This window comes from Branchiostoma belcheri, unplaced genomic scaffold (assembly GCF_001625305.1).
Source record: "Branchiostoma belcheri isolate BF01 breed outbred unplaced genomic scaffold, Haploidv18h27 scaffold10, whole genome shotgun sequence".
NCBI classification, from domain to species: Eukaryota; Metazoa; Chordata; class Leptocardii; order Amphioxiformes; family Branchiostomatidae; genus Branchiostoma; species Branchiostoma belcheri.
Window position 1 is genome coordinate 1,993,732 of NW_017802380.1, and position 20,915 is coordinate 2,014,646.

At 40.3% G+C, this 20,915-nt stretch overlaps 1 protein-coding gene across 1 annotated transcript in view; it reads right to left on the reverse strand.

Annotated features, from left to right (window-relative positions):
- Nucleotides 1–3,776: 3,776 nt before the first annotated feature.
- The window catches only part of LOC109472803 (GRIP1-associated protein 1-like), a 117,174-nt gene continuing 100,035 nt past the window's right edge, over nt 3,777–20,915 (reverse strand). The window contains 1 exon segment of the mRNA XM_019772671.1: nt 3,777–4,077. Coding sequence (XP_019628230.1) covers nt 3,907–4,077 — 171 coding nt within the window. The 3' untranslated portion in view covers nt 3,777–3,906.

The following is a 20,915-nucleotide window of genomic DNA, read 5'->3' on the forward strand; positions in this document are numbered from 1 at the left end:
AGGTTAGCTGTAGTATTTTTGGACTTTTATAAAAGCCCCTTTGATCTATACAATAGAAGTATAATCGGGTATTTTTTAATGAATTTTGTACATTTAACTTTCGCTGGAAAATCACTATTTTGACCCAACAAAATAGCTCAATCAGAGAGAAGGGAGCCAGAATAGCTAACTTCTACAACCACCTGCTGAATAGAATAGAGCGACTGTTTCGCGCAGGTTAGCTATAGTACTTTTGGACTGAGCAACGAGCCTTTATAAAAGCCCCTTGATCGAGCTATTTTCTTGGGTCAAAATAGTAATTTTCCAGCGAAAGTTAAATGTACAAAAATCATAAAAATACCGGATTATACTATAATACTACTGCTGTATAGAGCAGAGGCAAGAAGAGGGGAAGGAATGATTTGTACCCGGCTGTGTTGGCGGTTCGTCCCGCCCGGCTTTTCGTCAAGAAAATGCCGCCAAGTGGAACACGGTTCTGGGTACAACACGACTTGGACTAGAGCGAAGTCATACAATATCTCATAAACATTGTAATTATATTGTATTTGTACTGCTGTATGGCTATTATGTGCTATGTACTGTGTTGTTATCATTGTATTGTTTCTGCATTTTTATTGTACCCAGATCTACCTGAAAAGCAGGTCAAATACCTGAGTGTATCTTCTGGTTAAATAAATAAACTGAAACATATTATAGTACCGCTTCGTCCTTTTATGCATACCATATACACGATATACAAGGTTTGGTAACTAGACAAGTCGTGCAGAAGTCATTTAGTGATCTGGTGTCCAGATGCTTAGCTTACTTTATAAGCGGAGTAAACAGGTGTGGAGTACTTATGGCTGCAATATGCTGCAATATAACCTCGAGCGCCAGGGGAGCTGTTGTTCTCACTTTTTCACCAGACTCCATGTCCAGTTTCTGTTACATAACATAACATCACATGTATCTTATTTCTTGAGGCTGTAGGCTGTATTGTTTCAGTAGACGGTGTCAGAAAGATGCACCAGTGTCTGATTACTTTATTGCAAAACAACAAATTAAGATAAACATAAAAGAATGTGGAAATACAAACTTTAAAGTTTAAGGTAACTAAATGTCGTGTATAATTCTACAACTACACTACAGTGCATCACTACTTATATGTACTTACATGCACCTAATGAATAGAAGTGTACTATAGAAAAAATGTAGCTGTGTAAGAAATGACAACAGAGTTTTTTTCTATCATGATATACAATATGGATATCTTTTTGATGGACAACATTTACTATGTCCATCACATTGCAGAGCATGATACTTCAATGTAATGTTGTATTTCGATAACAAAGTACTAATACATAGTATTACATACTTCTTATACTACATATACTATACATTTGAGAGAAGGAAAGTAGGTCGCAAGATCCAGAATGATAATAGAAACACAGTTTTCCTGTAGATTATATCTTTCATCATGAAGAAATTTCTTACCCAGATCTGTTTATTACCTCCGGGGAAGGAGATATCCTTCCGCGAGGAGGATTTACTATGGTTCGAAACATTTCTGTCAGCAGCTGTTTCTCGCGATCGGCTGGACGGATTTGTCTGTGGTTCGGTATACGTTATGCTATTGGGCTGCAGATGATGCAGAACGTTTTTGTTTAATTGCATATGTGTTTATGGGCGTCAAAATAAAAGGTTTTTAAGTGCTCCGGACACCCCCGCCATGCTGAAAATGGTAATTACCATGTTGTTAAGGAATGGGGCGGTTGCAGTTTTGGGTCTTAGCATTCAAAAGGGGTCAAACAGAGGGGTGTCTGGTTCCGATAAAAATTTTGGGTGACGGCGCAGCAATGACGGCGCGGGATGACAGCGGGGGTAATGGCGCGGGTGACGGTGCAGACTGTCAGACACGTTAATCAACAGTCCATACCGAACCAACCGTCAGTAGCCATCAAACACATACAAACATATTACGCACATAACTTCCATACTACACACAAACAAATAACCTAAACCAATAGAACACAAAAAAACCCGGAGGTTTGAAATCTACGATTTCCCTTGTTAGCATTCGTACAGTGTGCACCATTTTTCTGTGATAAGTGTGATGTTGAAACTGTAGTTACGGTAAAGCTAAGGGTATGTAGGTAAAAGCACAACACTGTAGCTGTAAATGCAGCACTACAATAATCTGTTTTTGGAAGATGATTATTGATAAGCTATGTATATTGGTGGATGGCAATATAACCAGACGGTGAATGTTGCCATTCTGTGTAGTCAACATATAATCTGTACTGTTTCATGGGTTCCTTACTGTACAAAACTGCTATGTGACCATTTATGTAGAAGAAAATGTACCAAATAATGGTGACTGGAAGGGCTGATTGCTATACATCAAGTCACTCTCTTTCTACTTTATATGAATACAGCTTGTATAAGCTTGATATTCCAGAATTCATGATATTTGTTACTGTATTTGCAATGTTTGCTCAAGTAGTAATTCCTCTGTATTAAAACTTATAATAACATCTTCATCATATCTGTATTGAACATTTCTTCTGGTAGCAAAATTTCTGACACTGAATAATGAGTGTGCTAATATAAATTACTACCAAATTACCGGATAATATAACAACATCCATTGTCTTAAATGATAATAAAAGGTGATAAAACAAAAAAAATATGGCTCAAATAAGGTCTCTTTGTGGTCTTAAGCCTTGAGCTATCCATATCCAGTCTCTTCAGGGAACTTTGTTTCTCTCCTGTCAATTTAAATTGCCACCAGAATCTGCCAATGTGTGTACATTCCACTGTACATAATGTGTGTGCTTTGTTGTGTTAAATACAGTTTTGTCCAAGTTTTTCCAAGGTAAACATTATGATATCTGAAGCCATTTACTATGTGGGAATCTAACCTTTTTCCTATAGGTATATCAATGGTTTTGACAAACTTCTGTAGAATGTTTGAATGTGTAGTTTAGTTTGCAAGTTATTTTGGTCATTCTCATCTTCTACTACTACTAGTATTATACAATTTACAGTTCCTTTTTTATCAAAGTCTACATAGTTACATAATACTGATTCAACATATTGACTGGTCTATATTAATTTTACCTCAATGAATGCACTACCTTGTAGAGGTTATTCCAATTTTGTTTTGTTGTTATATATATTCAAGTATAATATAAACATGCTCACTTACTTGTTTGGGGGGAATTTACACATCGTCATATTTTTAATGAATGAAGAAACCAAAGTCTACATTATTTGAATCTGCCTATAAATGTCAATGTTTCTGCATGGAATGTCTACAATCAGACTGAGACTACACTAGTACTGTTGCAGGGCTCTAGCCGCACCAGTTTTTCCACCAATTGAAGGAATTTTGTGGCGTGTGACGGGAAGTTTTTTAAACCAATCTGTCAACTTTGATGGAAAAATTGGCAAAAATCTTGGGTAAAAGTATGAAAACATCCAAAGGACCACCAAAAACCACTTTCAACCCCATGATTTGAAATTTGTTTTTAAAGGCTTGAAAATACAAAATTCGTCTCTGGACTCCCCTAGATTGCAAGCACTCTCCCCAGGTCTGGTCATTAACCTGGGCTGACAGAAAAATATTTCGAGCTGGCCAGAGCCCTGCACTGTTATGAAAACCTAAAGGACGGATGGGAGGGAATGGGGAGAGGATGTCGCATGTCGGCAGAACGTACTGTGTCTGAGCATATCTTTTCTGACACAACATTTGGAGACTATAGATGGGATGCTAACCTTATATATGCAAATACAACCTTATATGAGTTTATATGAGGCGTTCTGCCGAAGTGCTATCCACAATATTATAGGTTTTGCGCAGGTGCAGTACGTTCTGCCAACGTGCTGGGGCATTCCCGCTTGTACTCTAGGAGCTAGTTTTAAACACTACTGTGCTGATTGTACAGCTGTTTGTTGTTCAGGTGGTTGCTGTCCAGCTACAGGTGGTTGCTGTCCAGCTGTTGCAGGCTGCTGACTCCCTGTGGACAGCTGCTGTCCCGCTACTCCGGGCTGAAACTTACTCAGCCTCACCAGCTCTTCTGACATCAGCTCCATATCCTGGATGGGAGGCAAACATGAACATTTATTTATTGCTTATGTTTTATTTCAATTGTTTTCATCCATCCATCCATCCATCCATCCATCCATCCATCCATAGAATCTTGTCATCTAAGGCAGCAACACAAGCTGTGAAAGTACCTCCTTGAAGTACCGAATACCAGCTGAGAAAAGAACAGAGAAATATAGTCATGCCTTAAATTACCAGAGTTATCAAAGTTATTGCCAGCTACCTATTATCGGCAGCCACAATGGATTACTGAGGATGGCACCCAGGCTACAGCCTCGGAATTTTTTTTTTTTTGAGAACAGGTGAAAATCAATCATTCATAAAATTAATACAGTGTGGCCTAACAAGAACAGTCTAGCTACCATGCCTAGATGATATCCGTCACAATCGTGCTAATGAGTTAGTAGGTGTTGGGTGAAGGTTCTTGGTTTGCCACCAGCCCACCCCTCCTGTCTGCCAACTGTGGTGTGGTGATAGATAGGTGACGTGTAATTGGCAGACAAAACCTTGACCCTGATTCTGACAGTGAGTAATACAACAGGGAGACTCAAGTTCATCATTTCTAGTAGACCACTTTGAACTATAGACAAGAGCCTGAGATGCTAAAATTAATCATAGATGGGCCTGGTGCACTCATTCATTAAGTGGGCAGGGAAAAAGCAAAATTGGACATTAGGCTTGTGACATTTATCAATTGGCCATAGCTTAAACAGGAAATGCTGCTGAAAGAATGTTAAAAGTTAGTGAAGTTAAAGCTCTCCTGCAACCATTAGCATGGTCGCATACAGCAGCACCCATCTCCGTTTCTTAGCCCTTGGGCCACACATTGTGCAATCACTACAGCAGGAGGCTAGTCCACTGGTAGTAGTGAGTGTTTGACTCCCATACTCTTTCTCAAATGCTGAGTGCTAACCAGAGAAAGCAGTATGTACCATTTGGTATGACTTGGCCTTACTGAATGCAAGGCGAGCACTCTACGTACTTGGCCATTGCATCGGACATGACAGTACAACAGATAAAAACACACACAGGAAATTTTAATTAACCTGACAAACAGTTTGGTAGGTCCACTTAAAAGGTAACTTGAAGGATAAGAAATGAAACATTATAGTCTACAGATGATAGTAAGAAAACATGCAGATTTCTTTAAACTCGGTAAATTGACCAAGCAAGTGTAATTCACAGGACAAAGATTATTCCTACATGGCAGTTTATCAGCCTGGAGTAAGTCATGGCTGCCAGACAGTTGTGTCTGCACAGTGTGCCATGTTGGCTGGCTTCCACATCTCCTGTGAAATGGATGGTGCTCAGGACCAAACATGTTCATGCAGGGACCCGAGATCAAAGAGAGTGCTTGACAATCAATTGAGCCTTCTCAGTGTTCCCTCACAAGGACATTACGGAGATGGAACAACCTTTTACACAGATTTCCACATATTTTTCAAGACAGGAAACTGAGGGTGTTATGGGGTGGGGGTGGGGTGAGACTACACCTTCAAGTAAGAGTCTCCCCAGGGGGATTTTCTCCACTTTAGTCCATTGATTAGTTATGAGGATGGAGGGGATGCAAACTTCCAGGCACCTTTGCTCTGTAGCTGGATTCACCAGTCTGTGAGGTCACATGTCTGGACCAGTGGGTCATCTACCCCGAGGAAGGCTGTAGAGATGCCCTAAGTTAATCACCAAGCAGATCATACGGTGGCAAGGCAGTATCCATTGGCCAGAGGAGCGTCCATTAGCAACCGTACTATCTGCTTGGAGATTAGCCCTAAATTACTTTACATTTTGTGTGATCCAAGATTGAAAAGAATTGCAACCGAAATGGTAAAAGTACATGTAGCTTAATTTAATAGCACTGAAAACTCTTCACAACATACAACAACGTTATAGCCTGGGTACCATCCTACTTGTATAACGGGGCTCCCATAGGATGGTACCCAGGCTAACAACGTTATGCAGCTCTCGTAAGATCTGTGGAAAAGGTTAATGGAAGTTTCTATACACTGTAATAGAATTAGTGCTTCCAGCCATGGAACAGAAGTCATTATCCATGCACTTCCTGCTGATAGCACTGTGTTTTCACAGTTGTTAAACTGATGGCCAATTTCAATTTCCCCGAAAGTGGCAGGAATTCAAATTAATTGAAAAGAAACTTTCTTCTGTCTTTCAGCACTTGTGCAAGCTTAATATTGTATACATACATTGTACATATGTATGTGGCATTGAATGGCTGTGTGGCTACATTAGCTGACACAAGATCAAAAGATCCCTGGTTCGATGCTCAGTTGTGCCCTTGGGAATGACTTTCCTCACTCCACCCAGGTGTAAAATGGGTACCTGACTTCAGTTGGGAAGTAAAAGTTGGTGGAAGGAGAGGGATGGGCTCTGTTCCTGCCTCTATATACAACCTCAAAAAGTATGGGACTACCTTTAATGTATGTACAGAAAAAGTTCTGAAAAATGGTTGGAGGTCACCCACTGCTAATCACAAGTGTTTTATAACTAGCAGTACACACTGGGAGTGCAGGTGGTGACTGATAGTTGTGGAGTGAGAGGACATACTGGGGGTCAGGTACTCCAGTAGAGATGTGTGTTCCTGTCAGGGGAGGGAGGTGTGTTCAATCCATCACAGTCCCGTCTCCAATCCACCCTGACGTCTGTCTAATCCTGCTTGGGTTAGGGATTAACCCCACACTCACACTCACACTCTTTGGTTCCAAGGACCTGCAAAACTTGAGTAGTAAAGGACTGGACACACAGAGGCAAAAGGACTATGACTTTCAAATGTGATCAACTTAGGGTGAAAATTGAACTTGAATGTTATAATTTTCATTTGTGAAAATAATTATTATAAGCAAGTTGAGAATGCAATTTGGGATGGGTAACTAACAAAACAGGTTATTCCAAACTTTTTCTGGCCTGTGACAGAACCTATTTTAGCTGCCAAGTCTCTTCTATCCTTTGCAGAAACCTTGGCCTTGCTTTAGCCTCATGCAGAATTGAATATTATAGATTACCGTGTCTCTTTTATCCTTTGCAGAGGACCTTCTTATCTAAAAAAAAGTACCAAAGCAAGTTTTGAAAAATGGATTTTGAAAAACTATTAAGATTAATCTACCTCTCTTGGAGATTTTCCCTTTACAAGGATAGCACCATTGCCTGCAGCAGCAATGAGTGCACCCAGACCAACTGGCCTTGGCCACGAGTTACATCCATCTTTGACATGGACCTTGACCCTCCCATTGTTCCAGCAGATGTGTACAGATGTGTGGGTGTGAAGTTCAAGGTGACGGGCGATGTAGTAGAATGTGGGAGTCACAGACATTGTCAGAATATCAGCTGCTTTAGCCTCATGCAGAATTGAATTTTATAGATTACCAATACCCCATCATCAGACGTTGACTTCTGGTTCATACCCATACTGTAAAAGCTTCTAGTCTGTATCAGCATCAATATTCTACACAAGAAGTCCTGCCAACACCTTCTTCCCAGTGAAAAGTGTATACATGTCGTATGCCAAAGGTATACATTAATCAATGTTTCAATTTATTTCTTTTCACCAGCTTATGGAATGGGGATTGTGAAGACCTCAAATCTCATAAAATTGCAAAATCGCCCTTGCTTCAAAAGTCGGGGTGGATGTAGGACGTATTGTGATTTTACCTTGAATTTCTATCTAATACATGCCCATCTATACACCAAACTTCAATTGGATATATTTAAATCACCAAATTAATACACCAGGCTCAATACACAACATAATGTAACCCAACATAGTTACCATGGTGACAGACATCTGGTTCAGGTCATTGACCTTATTTCTGTGGAGAAGAAGAAGAAGAAGAAACAGCAAAAACAATGTTTTCCTCCTTAACCAGTAAACATAATGCTACTTTGTAGTGAAGTGCTTGGAAACTAAACACACCTAACACTAGTACCTACATAAATTCCTACAATGTGAAATTATGTAAACATATGGTGTGAATTTGGAAAGCATTTGGACCTCATTTTGGATTATGATTGTCTTTGATTTGACGACTTGGTTTTGTTATTATCCACTTTTGTAAGCTATACTTTTTGTTATGTTTCTCAGTATTACCTATTCTTGTACCCATGCTATGTTATCTAGTATGTATTTTGGTTTACTGGAAAGCAATCATCACCATTGCCAGGCAGTTGTTTCCCAGGATCCCTGAGGACACAGTGTCCCTGTGCCCTTTAGACTGTTCAGTCTTGTGTGAATGCCTAGACCCGATCAATGCACTGCTTACCAGCCGTGACAAGGATATAATCCACGATTTCATGGCAGGAATCCAGTTTAGAGTTGTCGTTACCTCTGTGTTATTTTTTTGCAGTGTTTTTGTTTGTTTGTTTGCTTGTGCATTCATAGTTCATTAGAATACGGTAGGAGGAGGAAGGAAATGAGGTGGAAACCACAGACTGACAAGAAGGTCAAATTGGAGATCATGCTATATGCACATGCCAAAAAACAGTTACTCAAGCAACTGGATATGATTTTGAAAACGTCAGACGTTTCAGCTAGTATCCACTAGCTTTCGTCAGTGACTGAGAGACCAGAGGGGAAAGCAGGTTTATATACACAACCTGTTGATTGATATGCAAATAAAGTGAAGACAAATTTTTGGAAGTCGAAAAAGGAACAAAAGTCAGACAAGTCAAGATCAGTCTAAGAAAACCCAGATCAGTTCTTAGACCCAGATCAGTCTAAGAAAACCCAGAAGTGCAAACCATTGACCAACAAAAACAAAGCCAACATCACTATTCCGTATGTCCAAGGAGTATCTGAGAAACTCCGACGGATCTTCCAAAACTTCAACATAGCCACTAACTTCAAACCTCACTCAACCCTCAGACAAAGACTGGTACACCCTAAGGACCGACCTCACAAGGGTACCAAGGCGAATGTTATTTACAGACTCAAATGTGAGGAGCCCAATTGTAACAACACCTACATCGGAGAGACAAGTCGACCGCTTAAAGTAAGGTACAAAGAACTTTGCCGACCTAGTGCCAACGGCTACTCCTCAGCTATTTTCCACCACCTACAACACAACCAGGGTCACTCTTTCAAACTCGAGTCCACGGATGTCTTAGACCGCGAAACACGCTGGTGGGAACGGGGTGTTAAAGAGGCAATATATGAAAGAATGTACAACCCCACCCTCAACAGGGAAGGGGGGCTACGGGTCGATCTTTCCGACACTTGGGATTTGGCACTCCCAGCCCCGAGGACAGACAACACTTAAGCTCCTGTTCTGTATAACAGGAGCTTTCAGACTAATTTGCATCATCCTGTCTTGACTTGTCTGACTTTTGTTCCTTTTTCGACTTCCAAAAATTTGTCTTCACTTTATTTGCATATCAATCAACAGGTTGTGTATATAAACCTGCTTTCCCCTCTGGTCTCTCAGTCACTGACGAAAGCTAGTGGATACTAGCTGAAACGTCTGACGTTTTCAAAATCATATCCAGTTGCTTGAGTAACTGTTTTTTGGCATATCGTATTACCTGGATGTCTAACCTTCATCGACGTATATGCACATGGGTCAAAAGTTACAGTCACTGAATATACTTTTTTTACTGTCAATTCTTAAGTAAAATTTAATACACTTGACATTTGGAGACTTCAGTCTTCTATTATAATACTGGAATTTTAAAGAAATTGAATGAATATGTCCAAGGGATGGAAATGTTTGTGTTTGGAATGACGTTATGCTGATGAACTGAACAGGAGACTGAATATGAGCAGACACTTGATCTTAGTTCCCCTGTGCAGTCTGCGTTTAACGAAACAAATGTCGACGTGTAACCTGATTTAATCCCTTGTAAAAGGCAGAGGTGACGCGAGGATAAGGTGAACGCACCGTCCCACCCTCCACGTCGGGAACAGGTGTTCTGGACACAGCTGACGGCCCCGCTATCCATAATCGTGCCGGCAACATTGAACAGCTATATTACGACCAATTTGTTGAAGTAGTGCTAGAACACAGGCACAGGCGGGTGGAACAGCAACTCAATTAGTGGTCAGGGAGGTGGAAAGAACGACTCTGCGGTGGTCGCGGCTGCAACTGGTGGCAGGGTGGGAACTGCAGGTGGACTGGAAGGTAGTGCTGTGTGCCGGTTCGCTGGACCGGTTCCAGGCTTGTAAAAATGCTTACTAATAGGTTCAAGTCCAAAAAAAACCCTAAAAAGCAAGAACCAGTTCTGGACTTATTACAAAAACCATGTCACATACCCCTTTTTGTTCCAAACCACCTAAAACCTTCCATAGATTGCAGAATTTGTGCGGCAAAATGAAGAAAATATTGCCATAATTGGGCATCGTCGAGTGTCGGCCTCCATGTTATGTGGCCACAGTTTTGCCCAGACAACATTGCAAGGTTGCCAACATATATCAACATGCAGTTTTGCACATGCCAAGTCCGGAACTGAACCTAAACCTTAGCTATATTGAAATGCAAGGAGACTCAATCCTATAACACTGTGAAACAATTCTACACCGTAAGCATACAATATCCCGAAAATTCTCCCATTTATAAAAGCGATGAATGAATCACTGAGCCCCTTCAATTAAAAATAAGCATCAGTGTTATTTCCCTTTCCTTGAATGTTCTTTTACAGCCAACACCAGCTACATAATTCAACAGTTCAGACTCGGTAAAGTTGGAATCAGATTGCATTTGTTCGTCAGTCAGGTGATAAAATTAACAACCCTTACAACATTCTTGTTTACGACTAACCCATCCATTCACTGGGTCTGTCTAGTCTTGCAGAAGGATATTTCGGAATGATAATTAGAAAGTATTATGTACTTGATGCAGCTTGTAGTGACTTGCATTATGCTACACTGAGTAAAGTTAAACATGGTAACCGTTGCATGATCCTTGCTTTTATTGCTTTGAAATATCAACAGCTACTAGCGTCGGTGGACTTGATACACCTAACCTTTGAACATCTAACTCTCTAAATTCTTTAAAGCTATCTAGTAATGTAGAGTGTACAGCAGCCATTTTGAGAACAACTGTGGGTACAATCTATAGCTTTAACGGCTTGATCCCAGCGACGTTGACATAGAAAACCAGACCAATCCAATAGAGGATACACTTACACTTCTTACAGGAAAACACAGATATGCAATCTATAGAAAACTCGATTCTCGATTTCTTCCAAAGACTTCAGGTGTCTATCATTACCAGATCAACCTTGACTGATGAAGCTAAGCCTTGAACATGACAGTGAAGAATGGCTGTTCCTCTAGTCCCATATACACTCCATAATTCATCATCAACATGTTCCAAAGTCATCCGACTCACAACGCTCTTATTACCTGCACCACTTAAGTGGTGTACGTTCTCATGTTGCTGCTTCCATGTCATCTGTCTTCTTCATGTGTAGCTGCAAGTCTCTGCCTTTAGAATTCCATTATCGAGAAGGCCTCCCTCTGTGGCAATGTCTGTGTGCCTCTCTGATTTATGTCATGTAGAGGGTGTATATGCCTGCCGTTAGACTCAATTATAGCTTTGTTCAAAGAAAAATCAAACTCTCCTACTGGATAAATCATGGAGATAACTTCCGGACGTTTTGAGTAACATCCGTCACTCTTCAGCGTCACTAAATGAACTGGGAGCACAAGTTGACACCAATCACATGTGAAGAAACTGGGAAGCTTCATAATCATTTTGAAATTATGAAATGACAGTATCTGTTGATGAAATACCACCAGAAAAGCAACCATTTCAGGTGTCTTATGAACAGGCTCTCTTAATATGTTCTTTTACATATTTGATTCATTATCAACATATCTACAATGTAGCTTACTTACTTTTGAAGTAACTGTAGTTGGTTCCCACGACTGAAAATCTAACAAAATTTTCCTAGCATTTGACACCAGTAACCTCTTGCTGTCAAATCTTGAAGAAAAAAGCAAATAAGTTTTTTTTGCAGTATTCCTGCAGAAGAGAATGTAAAGGCCAATTGTTAGTTTAATGGCAGAAAATACCCTGAACCCATTCACTATCTGATTAGTCTGTGGTTGAATAAAAGATGAGCTTTGGCAGAACCATTTAGAAACATTAGTAACCAACTAATAAATCAAGCTCACTTGATCTCATTAATTAATCTTAATCCGCCAACGAAATACCGAAATAATCTAACCTCACTTAAAGATATGAAACTGCAGGTAATCGACTGTCACGTGATCACAGCCGACCAACCAGAGGCCGAGAAGGAGATGAAATGAACAGGTGGTTTACGGTGTTATCGGGTATCAATGAAGGGACGATATTAAGGCCAGAGTTCCTCTGTCCCAGATACATATGCATTCACTACATCCATCTTTTCCTCAGCCTAATGGCACAGTCCCTGTGGTGGTGGTGGTTGGGGGGGGGGGCGAGTCCTAATATCAGCCCTGGGAAAAATGACCTGCCAGGATGTTGGTGGAAGCTATATTTAGGAACAGCAATAATTTACGAGCTGTGGCCTACTTACCTCCTGCCTAGGACCGGCCCATCCCCTTCCCTGTAGGAGAAAAACTTAAAGGCCATTGACCCCTGGTAGCTTTTAGAAGGCCATCTGTCTTTTTAGTTCCCCCTGTGTTTGAGATTAGTGCCCATCTCCCAGGGTCAGGGCCCAGAGTAATAAGCTAGGACAATTGAGATGATCACTTAACCCTTGTCCTGCAGAGCCCATATATATATATATATATATATATATATGTAACGTCATGGGTTGCACACACAGTACCATCTATATAGTGCCCTGTATATGTACAATTTGGAGGTATTCCTCATGCAACGCATCACACTGCAGCAAAACACAACGAATGCGGAAGTAACTACGACACCGCAGGGCAAAAAAAGACAAGGGTCTATGACCTGATTAAGACATCAAATTAATTGAAAATATTGTGTAAAAAATGTCTGCAGGACAAGGCTTAAACCAGCTGAAACTACATGTATGCTGGTATAGCTCCTTTAGCCCAAAAGTTTATTCAGCAACACAGCTGAGCTTTTAACACTAACGGAGGCAGCAAGACAGGAATGGAGCAAGATGGTCCATACAGCTTTCTGAGATGACAGCTGATGTCCTCAATGATGATGATGAGTGATCGATGTACTTGGGTTTCAAACATGTAATCACAACTTTACAGCTACTTTCACGAGTAACTTGTCCACACCAGATCATGGCTTGAGCATCTCTTCTGATGTGACCTGAGTGACTGAGGTCATTCAAAATGTATATGTCAAATGTATAGATCGCTATCTGGGGAACTGCTGATACCATGACCAGTGGAAATCGTGATTGCAGACTCTGTCAACTGAGATTACCATCAGGATGCTAGGGATGTGTTGGGATGGTATCCCATTTATAAATCCTGACTTTCAAGTCAATCTATTGATCTTAAGTATTGACGTGAATCAAAGTTGAAAAGTTCTTTCTTGACATGCACCAAAAAATTTATGTATTGTTTATTTCTCTTTGGAATCAGATTGGTTTGTGATTATTCAAAATTATACATATTTGCTGTTCAATTAAAAGTCAGTGGCACTAACATGACAGCAAATTACTACAATTTCAAGCGTTACCATATACATACATATACATGTACTTGTTGACTTTCCATACGAAATGTATTTCAAGCAGAAGTAGTTGGCACATTGCAAGCTAACGAGAGATGACCCTAGCCAGATTGTATGTAAGGGTGTATTTACACACGTACTTGTCTCGGTTGCGGTTAAGTGCCAAAAATCAACCGCACAGTTTCATCGCTGATTCGCCAGTTGGGACTGGGCCAGCGTATAAATTGTGACAAGCTGATCAAAGGGGACAATTCTGAGTGCTCCACATTGGCAGGTCTACAGTAATGCCCACTAAACATAAACCCTAATGGAAATTTGATCCCCTGTAATAGCATCCTCCATAGTCATGTGCTCTTCTTGAAATATAGGCAGCAGCAGTCATTCCCTGGACAGAGGCTACTAGTGAGGCCTAGGGAAAAAAATGGTACGTGTAGTGTTTCCTGACTGACACTAGAAAAAACTGCCAACCCTAGCATTTTTTTTGTGGACCCTTGAAAGGGACATACAATTTTGGGGCTGATGGATCTTTTCTAGCTCGAAGTGATCTGACATGTGAGTGATGAAATGTTGTACAATCAGTTTTCCAATACTGACATTGAAAATATATATCAGTATCCTCATGCAAGTTTTACTTTGTTAAACTGTATTGTATAAGTTCAATCACTAGAGATTGCCAAAGTCCAAGAAAAAAAAGACAATTCTTACCTACCGACCCTATTTTTTTCAGGACTGAAACAAGAAACACAACATATTTTTCCTTAGGCCCTACTAGGTGAAGAGATCACCCATAAACTACTTGTCGGCATCCTCTTTTGAGACAGTCTATACAGGAGATGGGTCTCAGAGGAAGAGCGTCTTGGTCATCTTAATTGAGGCAGCACAATGTTATGTAGGAGATATGAGACTGAATGGCATCTAGGGAAATCAGCATGGCTCCCGTGGCATGGAAAGGAACTTGTTTTGAATGTCTCAATCATTCACTTAACATTTGTGCTGCTCATTCTATCTATACACTCAAAGCTGTGGTGGTAGTTGCAGGGTGCTCGGTGGGGTAAGTGTTAAAAGAAGCATGATTTCTTGGCATAATGAGTAGAAGGCTTGGTCGTGTCCAGGATGGGTCTCATGCGACGACATGTACTTGCACAATTGGGACAGATCTATGTTTTTAATTACTTCCTAGATGACTGCTTGGAGCCTTTGAATGGGTGATTAGTTGAAAAGGTGGTTTTGGTTCGGATTGTTGAGCAAACTTATAATCTGAAAGGTTCTGGATCCTAAATCCCAGCAGGCAACAAAGTTGCACTCTTGAGAAAGGCACTTTGCACCTGTATGTTTTTCCCCACTTAACTCAGGTGAAAACGAGCACCTAGCTGAAGTTATGGATGTCCTCTTGGATGGGACATACATGTAAAGGTGAAGGTCCTGTGTTTGACCACCACAACTATAAAAAAGAGTGGAACATTGCAATCGCAATAAATGAGTCTATGAGTCTATGACAGAACATTATCATGAGCTCAGTGACAATGTTACAAAGAACTGTCAAAAACGAAATATAAATATGGGAAGATATTCCATGACAAATGATATACACATACATATTCGACAAAATTATCTTGGGTCTCCAGGCCATATGAACCAAAAAAAATCATTACCTTGTGATATAACACTATCAGATTCTGTTTTAACCCATACTTGACATCGCCAAAACAAGAACTGTGTAAAATAAATAAACTGTAGAACACTATAAATATTTATTAGTTGGTTTGATGTCTTGGAATTTAGCTACAAAAACACACATTATGAGTCTTATTTTTATCAGTTGACTTCAAAATCATACAGCATGGAAAGATATATACTGCGAGTTTGGTTAAGTTTACTTTACTGGTAACTGCCAGCTTATTTTCCCACCTAATTTAACTCCAGACCTATTCATTACATTTTGTTACATATCAAACTGGGTATTAACTTCTTGCGACAACTCAAGAGACTACTAAAAATCTCCTTAATCCATTTGTACTCCGCAGGTTCTCCCTTGCCAGCGGCAATTTGACAGATAATCTAACAACATGCCGTTCCAATGGCCTTAAAAGCACTCAGTTTTAGTGTGCACGTTTTCTTGGAAAAATGCCAAGAAACAGGCACTCTGTGTCTGTCAAAAATACACTTCCACACTTCTTTTGCTGCTTTTCTATGATTTTTTCCGTGATACTTTTTGCATTCTATTGACTAACTTTCAATAGATTGTAAAGGAGAGGGAGCCCCAGGTGTTGTGTTAACTTAAGAACGTCAGACAGTGTTTCCTTGTCACAATGCAGCAACACAACCTTAACCACTGGTACCTACATAGGCATGAAGGTCAGGACAGTAAGGCTTAGGAAAAAATTGTTGTGTTTTCTGTTTCAGTCCTGAAAAAACTAGGGTTGATAGGGAGGGATTATCTTTTTTCTTTCTGTTCTTTTATTAGACTTCTTAAGGCAATTTCTAGTGATCCAACATGTGATCCTTGACTTGACTTACTTGACTTATGTTGGGTGCCAGTCCTCCTCTGCCGCAACCAACTTATACAGTTTAACAATTTTTACTGGTAAAACTTGCATAAGGACACTTATCTTTTCAATGTCGATGTTGGAAAACTGATTGTACAAAGCTTTATAACTCAGGTGTCAGATAATGGAGCTAGAAACTGTCAATCAAAAATTCATGTCCCTTGCATGATTCACAAAAAAAATGGCTAGGGTCGGCAGATTTTTCTAGGGTCGGTTCGGAAACAGGAAACACAACATTTTTTTCCCAGGCCTAATGTATGGCAGCCCTTCCACCCAGATCCCGCATGATTCAGGGCCTCCTTTGCACCTCCTGCTACAGTTCAGCGCTCATATTAGGGCAGAGACAGAAGGCATCCATCACACGGGGACGACAAGATTAGGGCATCGTTTATTTTACCGGGGAAATAATGCCAAGGTCACATAATTGGCTGGTAAAATGGTGAACAGCCTGTCCTACGTCTGATAATCGTGCAGAGCACAGCGGGAAAAATGTCACCAGTCGAGGGATTGTTTGTTAAGAGCATAATGGAAGTGTAATATCCAATGTTTCATTTTAGATCAATTACCTATCAAGGGGGAAAGTAGAGGGAAAGTAGTGAAACACCAAACACAGGCAAACATACCTGTCCTTGGTCCTGAACACCATCCACATACATGCACATAGACCTGTTCTTGGTGCTGAACACTACATAGAGGCATATGTATCTGTCCTTGATGCTGAACACCATCTACATACAGGCATATAGACCTGTCCTTGGTGCTGAACACCATTTACATACAGGCACATGTCCCTGGTGCTGAACACCATCTACATACAGGCATATAGACCTGTCCTTGGTGCTGAACACCATCTACATACAGGCATATAGACTTGTCCCTGGTGCTGAACACCATCTACATACAATAAAATATAAACTTGTCCTTGGTGCTGAAAACCATCTACATACAGGCATATAGACCTGTCCTTGGTGCTGAACGCCATCTACATATAGGCATATAGACCTGTCCTTGGTGCTGAACACCATCTACATACAGGCATATAGACCTGTCCTTGGTGCTGAACGCCATCTGCATACAGGCAAACATTCCTGTCCTTGGTGCAGAACACCATCCACACATAGGCGAACATACCTGTCCTTGGTGCTGAACACTATCTACATAACTTGGTCCTTGGTGCTGAACACCAAGCACACATTACACAGGATTAAATGTTATACTGTAACAGTACAGATTTTATAAGACTAGATCATTGATTACTCTCCTTCCAATGCTCCACACCCATGAAATGAAACATAAGCACTCTTAAACAAAATCAATTCAACAAGGACGAGCCTTTTCCACAGCAAAAAAAATGGGTCAAAGCTGACTGGCACCATATGGGTCTCCGGCCTCCCAAATCTACTTTAACGGAATTGCAAACCCTTTTAGATAACTGTCCAACAACATCAATACATCAATAATGGGATCTTCATGCAGTGGGGAAACTGGGTCAACTTCATCAGTATACCGACAATAAGGGGTTTGCCGGGCCATCCACCAGGAAGAAAAGGCTTCTCTGAGGATTTGGCTTGCATAAATACCATCTTACGAGAGAGTAGATGGGAGGTTTTGATCACTTTTGATGACCCCTAGCATTTCCTGAAGACGTTTGAAATACTTCACCCTGAGAGTGAAAAAACAGTGAAGTGGAGAAACTAACATCAGATCAATATCAATTTACTGTGAATCCACTGAGAGAGAAAGCTTGTATAAAGAGATACAGTCAGCTACAGAACTGAGATTGTTTTAAACTACTGCTCCAGATGATTCGACGTCAAAAGCATTCCGGCAAGTCATAAATCATTTTTAGTACGTGCCAAAGTCATTTCTGATGCTTTTGAAGGAAGTCTCTGGCCTTTGGCTGTGCTATCGCTCACACACACGCACCCGCCATAAAAAACATGAAACAATCTTTTGTGCTCCTGCATTTCTTTGATAACAAATTTGGGTGTGGCTTTCTCCAAACTCCTTGAGAACATAATGAAAATAATTATAATTCACTCATCCTGAAACCCTTTAGTTATGCACACGGGTGGCAAAAGGGCAGCACTTCCAATTGTGGTTATCACTTCAACAATGCTGAAGGCATGTTTATGCTGCAGAGGAATAAAGCTATAGTGCTGTGCCCAGTTATGTGAAGATTAGATTCTAAAAGGATAATGTTTGATCAGGGACGATCGTCCTTTATGTTTTTTCCCTGTGTTTCAAGAATCATCTTTTACATCTACACGTAGAACTTGGGCTAAACCCACCAGGCAAATTTTACATTTATCATCAAATCACTGATTGAATTTTCATTCCATTGAATGAAAAAAAAACAGTATAATGCACTTTGTTTGCTGTTGTATAAAAGTAAAAATAATGGTTACCTTAATAATATGTATCTTAATAATATGGTCACCTTCCATATAATTTCTTCAAATCTGCCCAATATATATATAACAATATCCTATTGGGAGTGTTAGGGTTGTGACTATAATAGGATTAAGGAATAGGAGTACCTAAGTCTTCAGGTATTTTTGCATTGATTCCTGTTTCCTCATTACCAGACTGGCAAGTGTAGACTTCCAGTCTCTGCCACAGCTCTGTTTGTAATCCTCTCATGTTTACAACTCCAATACCCATTGATTTTCCCAAGAATGAGACCTGCATGTTTAGCCCAAGGATTGGACCATGACTTGTGGCCTTGTTGCTTTTTTTTTTAAGAGACAAAACGATCAATGTCATGGCCAGTGTCAGCAGCGTATTCTAGGCAGGTGAAGTTTTTCACTTTCCTACAGTTTTGGGATTATGTGGATGTGTTAGGTAAATTTTCCCATTTTAAGTATTTGAACAATATAGAGAAATTTGTATTCCTTACAGTCTTCAATAAACCAGCTGTAACTGATCATACAGCCAACTACATTTATACGATATTCCAGTGTACATGTATAACAGTGAAACTACAGCCCAGAATCAGTCAAAATTGCCCTGAAGAAGATGACAGACAGTCACTGAAAAAAAAGAGCTTCTTTACTCAGTGAAGCTACATGCACCCTGGGACAATTTAGCCACACAAAGGCCATAATCATAGTCTTGACATTGCATGGAAGGGTCAACGACCTACTGAGACCTAACAGTTCAAGTTCACCCAAGGATAACCAGGAAATCCCTTCGGCAATTCTGAACTAATCAAACCCTGATCAGCCAGCTGCAGAAAGAGATTGACTCTGGCACATCCCATTTCCACTCATGGAGGGGGTGACAGCTCCAATTTTCCCTCCCACCAGCAGTAATTTATGGCTGTCTGAATCGTTGCTTGTTTCTACCTTCCTTTGGGACTTTTTTTGTTGACTTTCATACTTGTGTCTTCATTTGTTAGATGTTAGAAATGCCTCGGATGACTGTAAATGCCCATTGTCATCCCATACTACATTCTCATCCCATTTTACACACTCTTGTATTCGATAGATTAGCGTTATGGAACTGTAGTTATGCACCAGTAGATGCCATTCTTTGTACCTTGTACAATTGTTGTGCAATTTATTACTGTTTGTCCAGATGAAAACTAACAATGATCATGCTACAAGTATGTGCCATTGAATAGCCACTTCAACATAGCCATGCAAATACATGAGACAGATGTTAACATGGAGGCACAAGTATCTGCTAGACAGAATTGGCAACACTCGGCAAGAGACCTTATCATAATATGATGCTTATTAAGTACAATCTATTATCTGTAGGCTTCATGCTGCTTGAAAATATGTCTTTAAGCAACAATATACCTCCGGCAAATACTAATCAAACCAGCCATGTGAGTTCCATTCTGCAGTTTACAATCCATCACATTTTGAAATGATAAATATATTTCTTTTGCCCAGCTGGTAAGCTGTAAGCATTCAGGTGTGGCAGCAGCTCCCTCTTTGGTTCACCTGTGGAAGTGCAGCATTACCTGATAATACACTGCATACAACACACACACAGAGGGGTACATAGGTCTGTCCTTGGTGCTGAACACCATACACAAATGAGCACATAGGTCTGTCCTTGGTGCTGAACACTTTTCACACACATACATCCAGACCTGTCCTTGGTGCTGAATGCATTCCAAACACAAACATACCATACCATCCACACACAGGCATATAGGCCTGCCCTTGGTGCTGAACACTATCCAAACACAGGCATACTGGGCTTCCATTGTCTTTAACAACATCAAAGAGCTCAGAATTAACAAGTTTACAGGCTTCTGTAAGACATATTATGATTTATGATGGAAACTTGATCTGACTACCAATGTCTTCCAGCAAATCTTTACGAGAAATTCAAGGACAATAAAAATATATGGAAAACAACAGGACCAAAACATTGACGTCGTAAAATGGTCTGACTATTTGACTGCCGTCTGCTCTTGTCCTCTATACATAACAGTTACAAGTTCTAAAACAAGATATTGTTCAGCACTGAATCAAACATAATGTCTGGTTCATTGCACTCCTTGTAACTTTCCTTTTTAGGAGAAGGTGAGAAATACTAGTACCGTGCTTGGCTGCCATCACAAAGGGGGGATGTCCAAAATAGAACAGTACAAATCTGACACAGTTTAACTGCCGGACACAATGTATGCAAAACAGTAACGTTACACTACCTTATTGTGTTTGT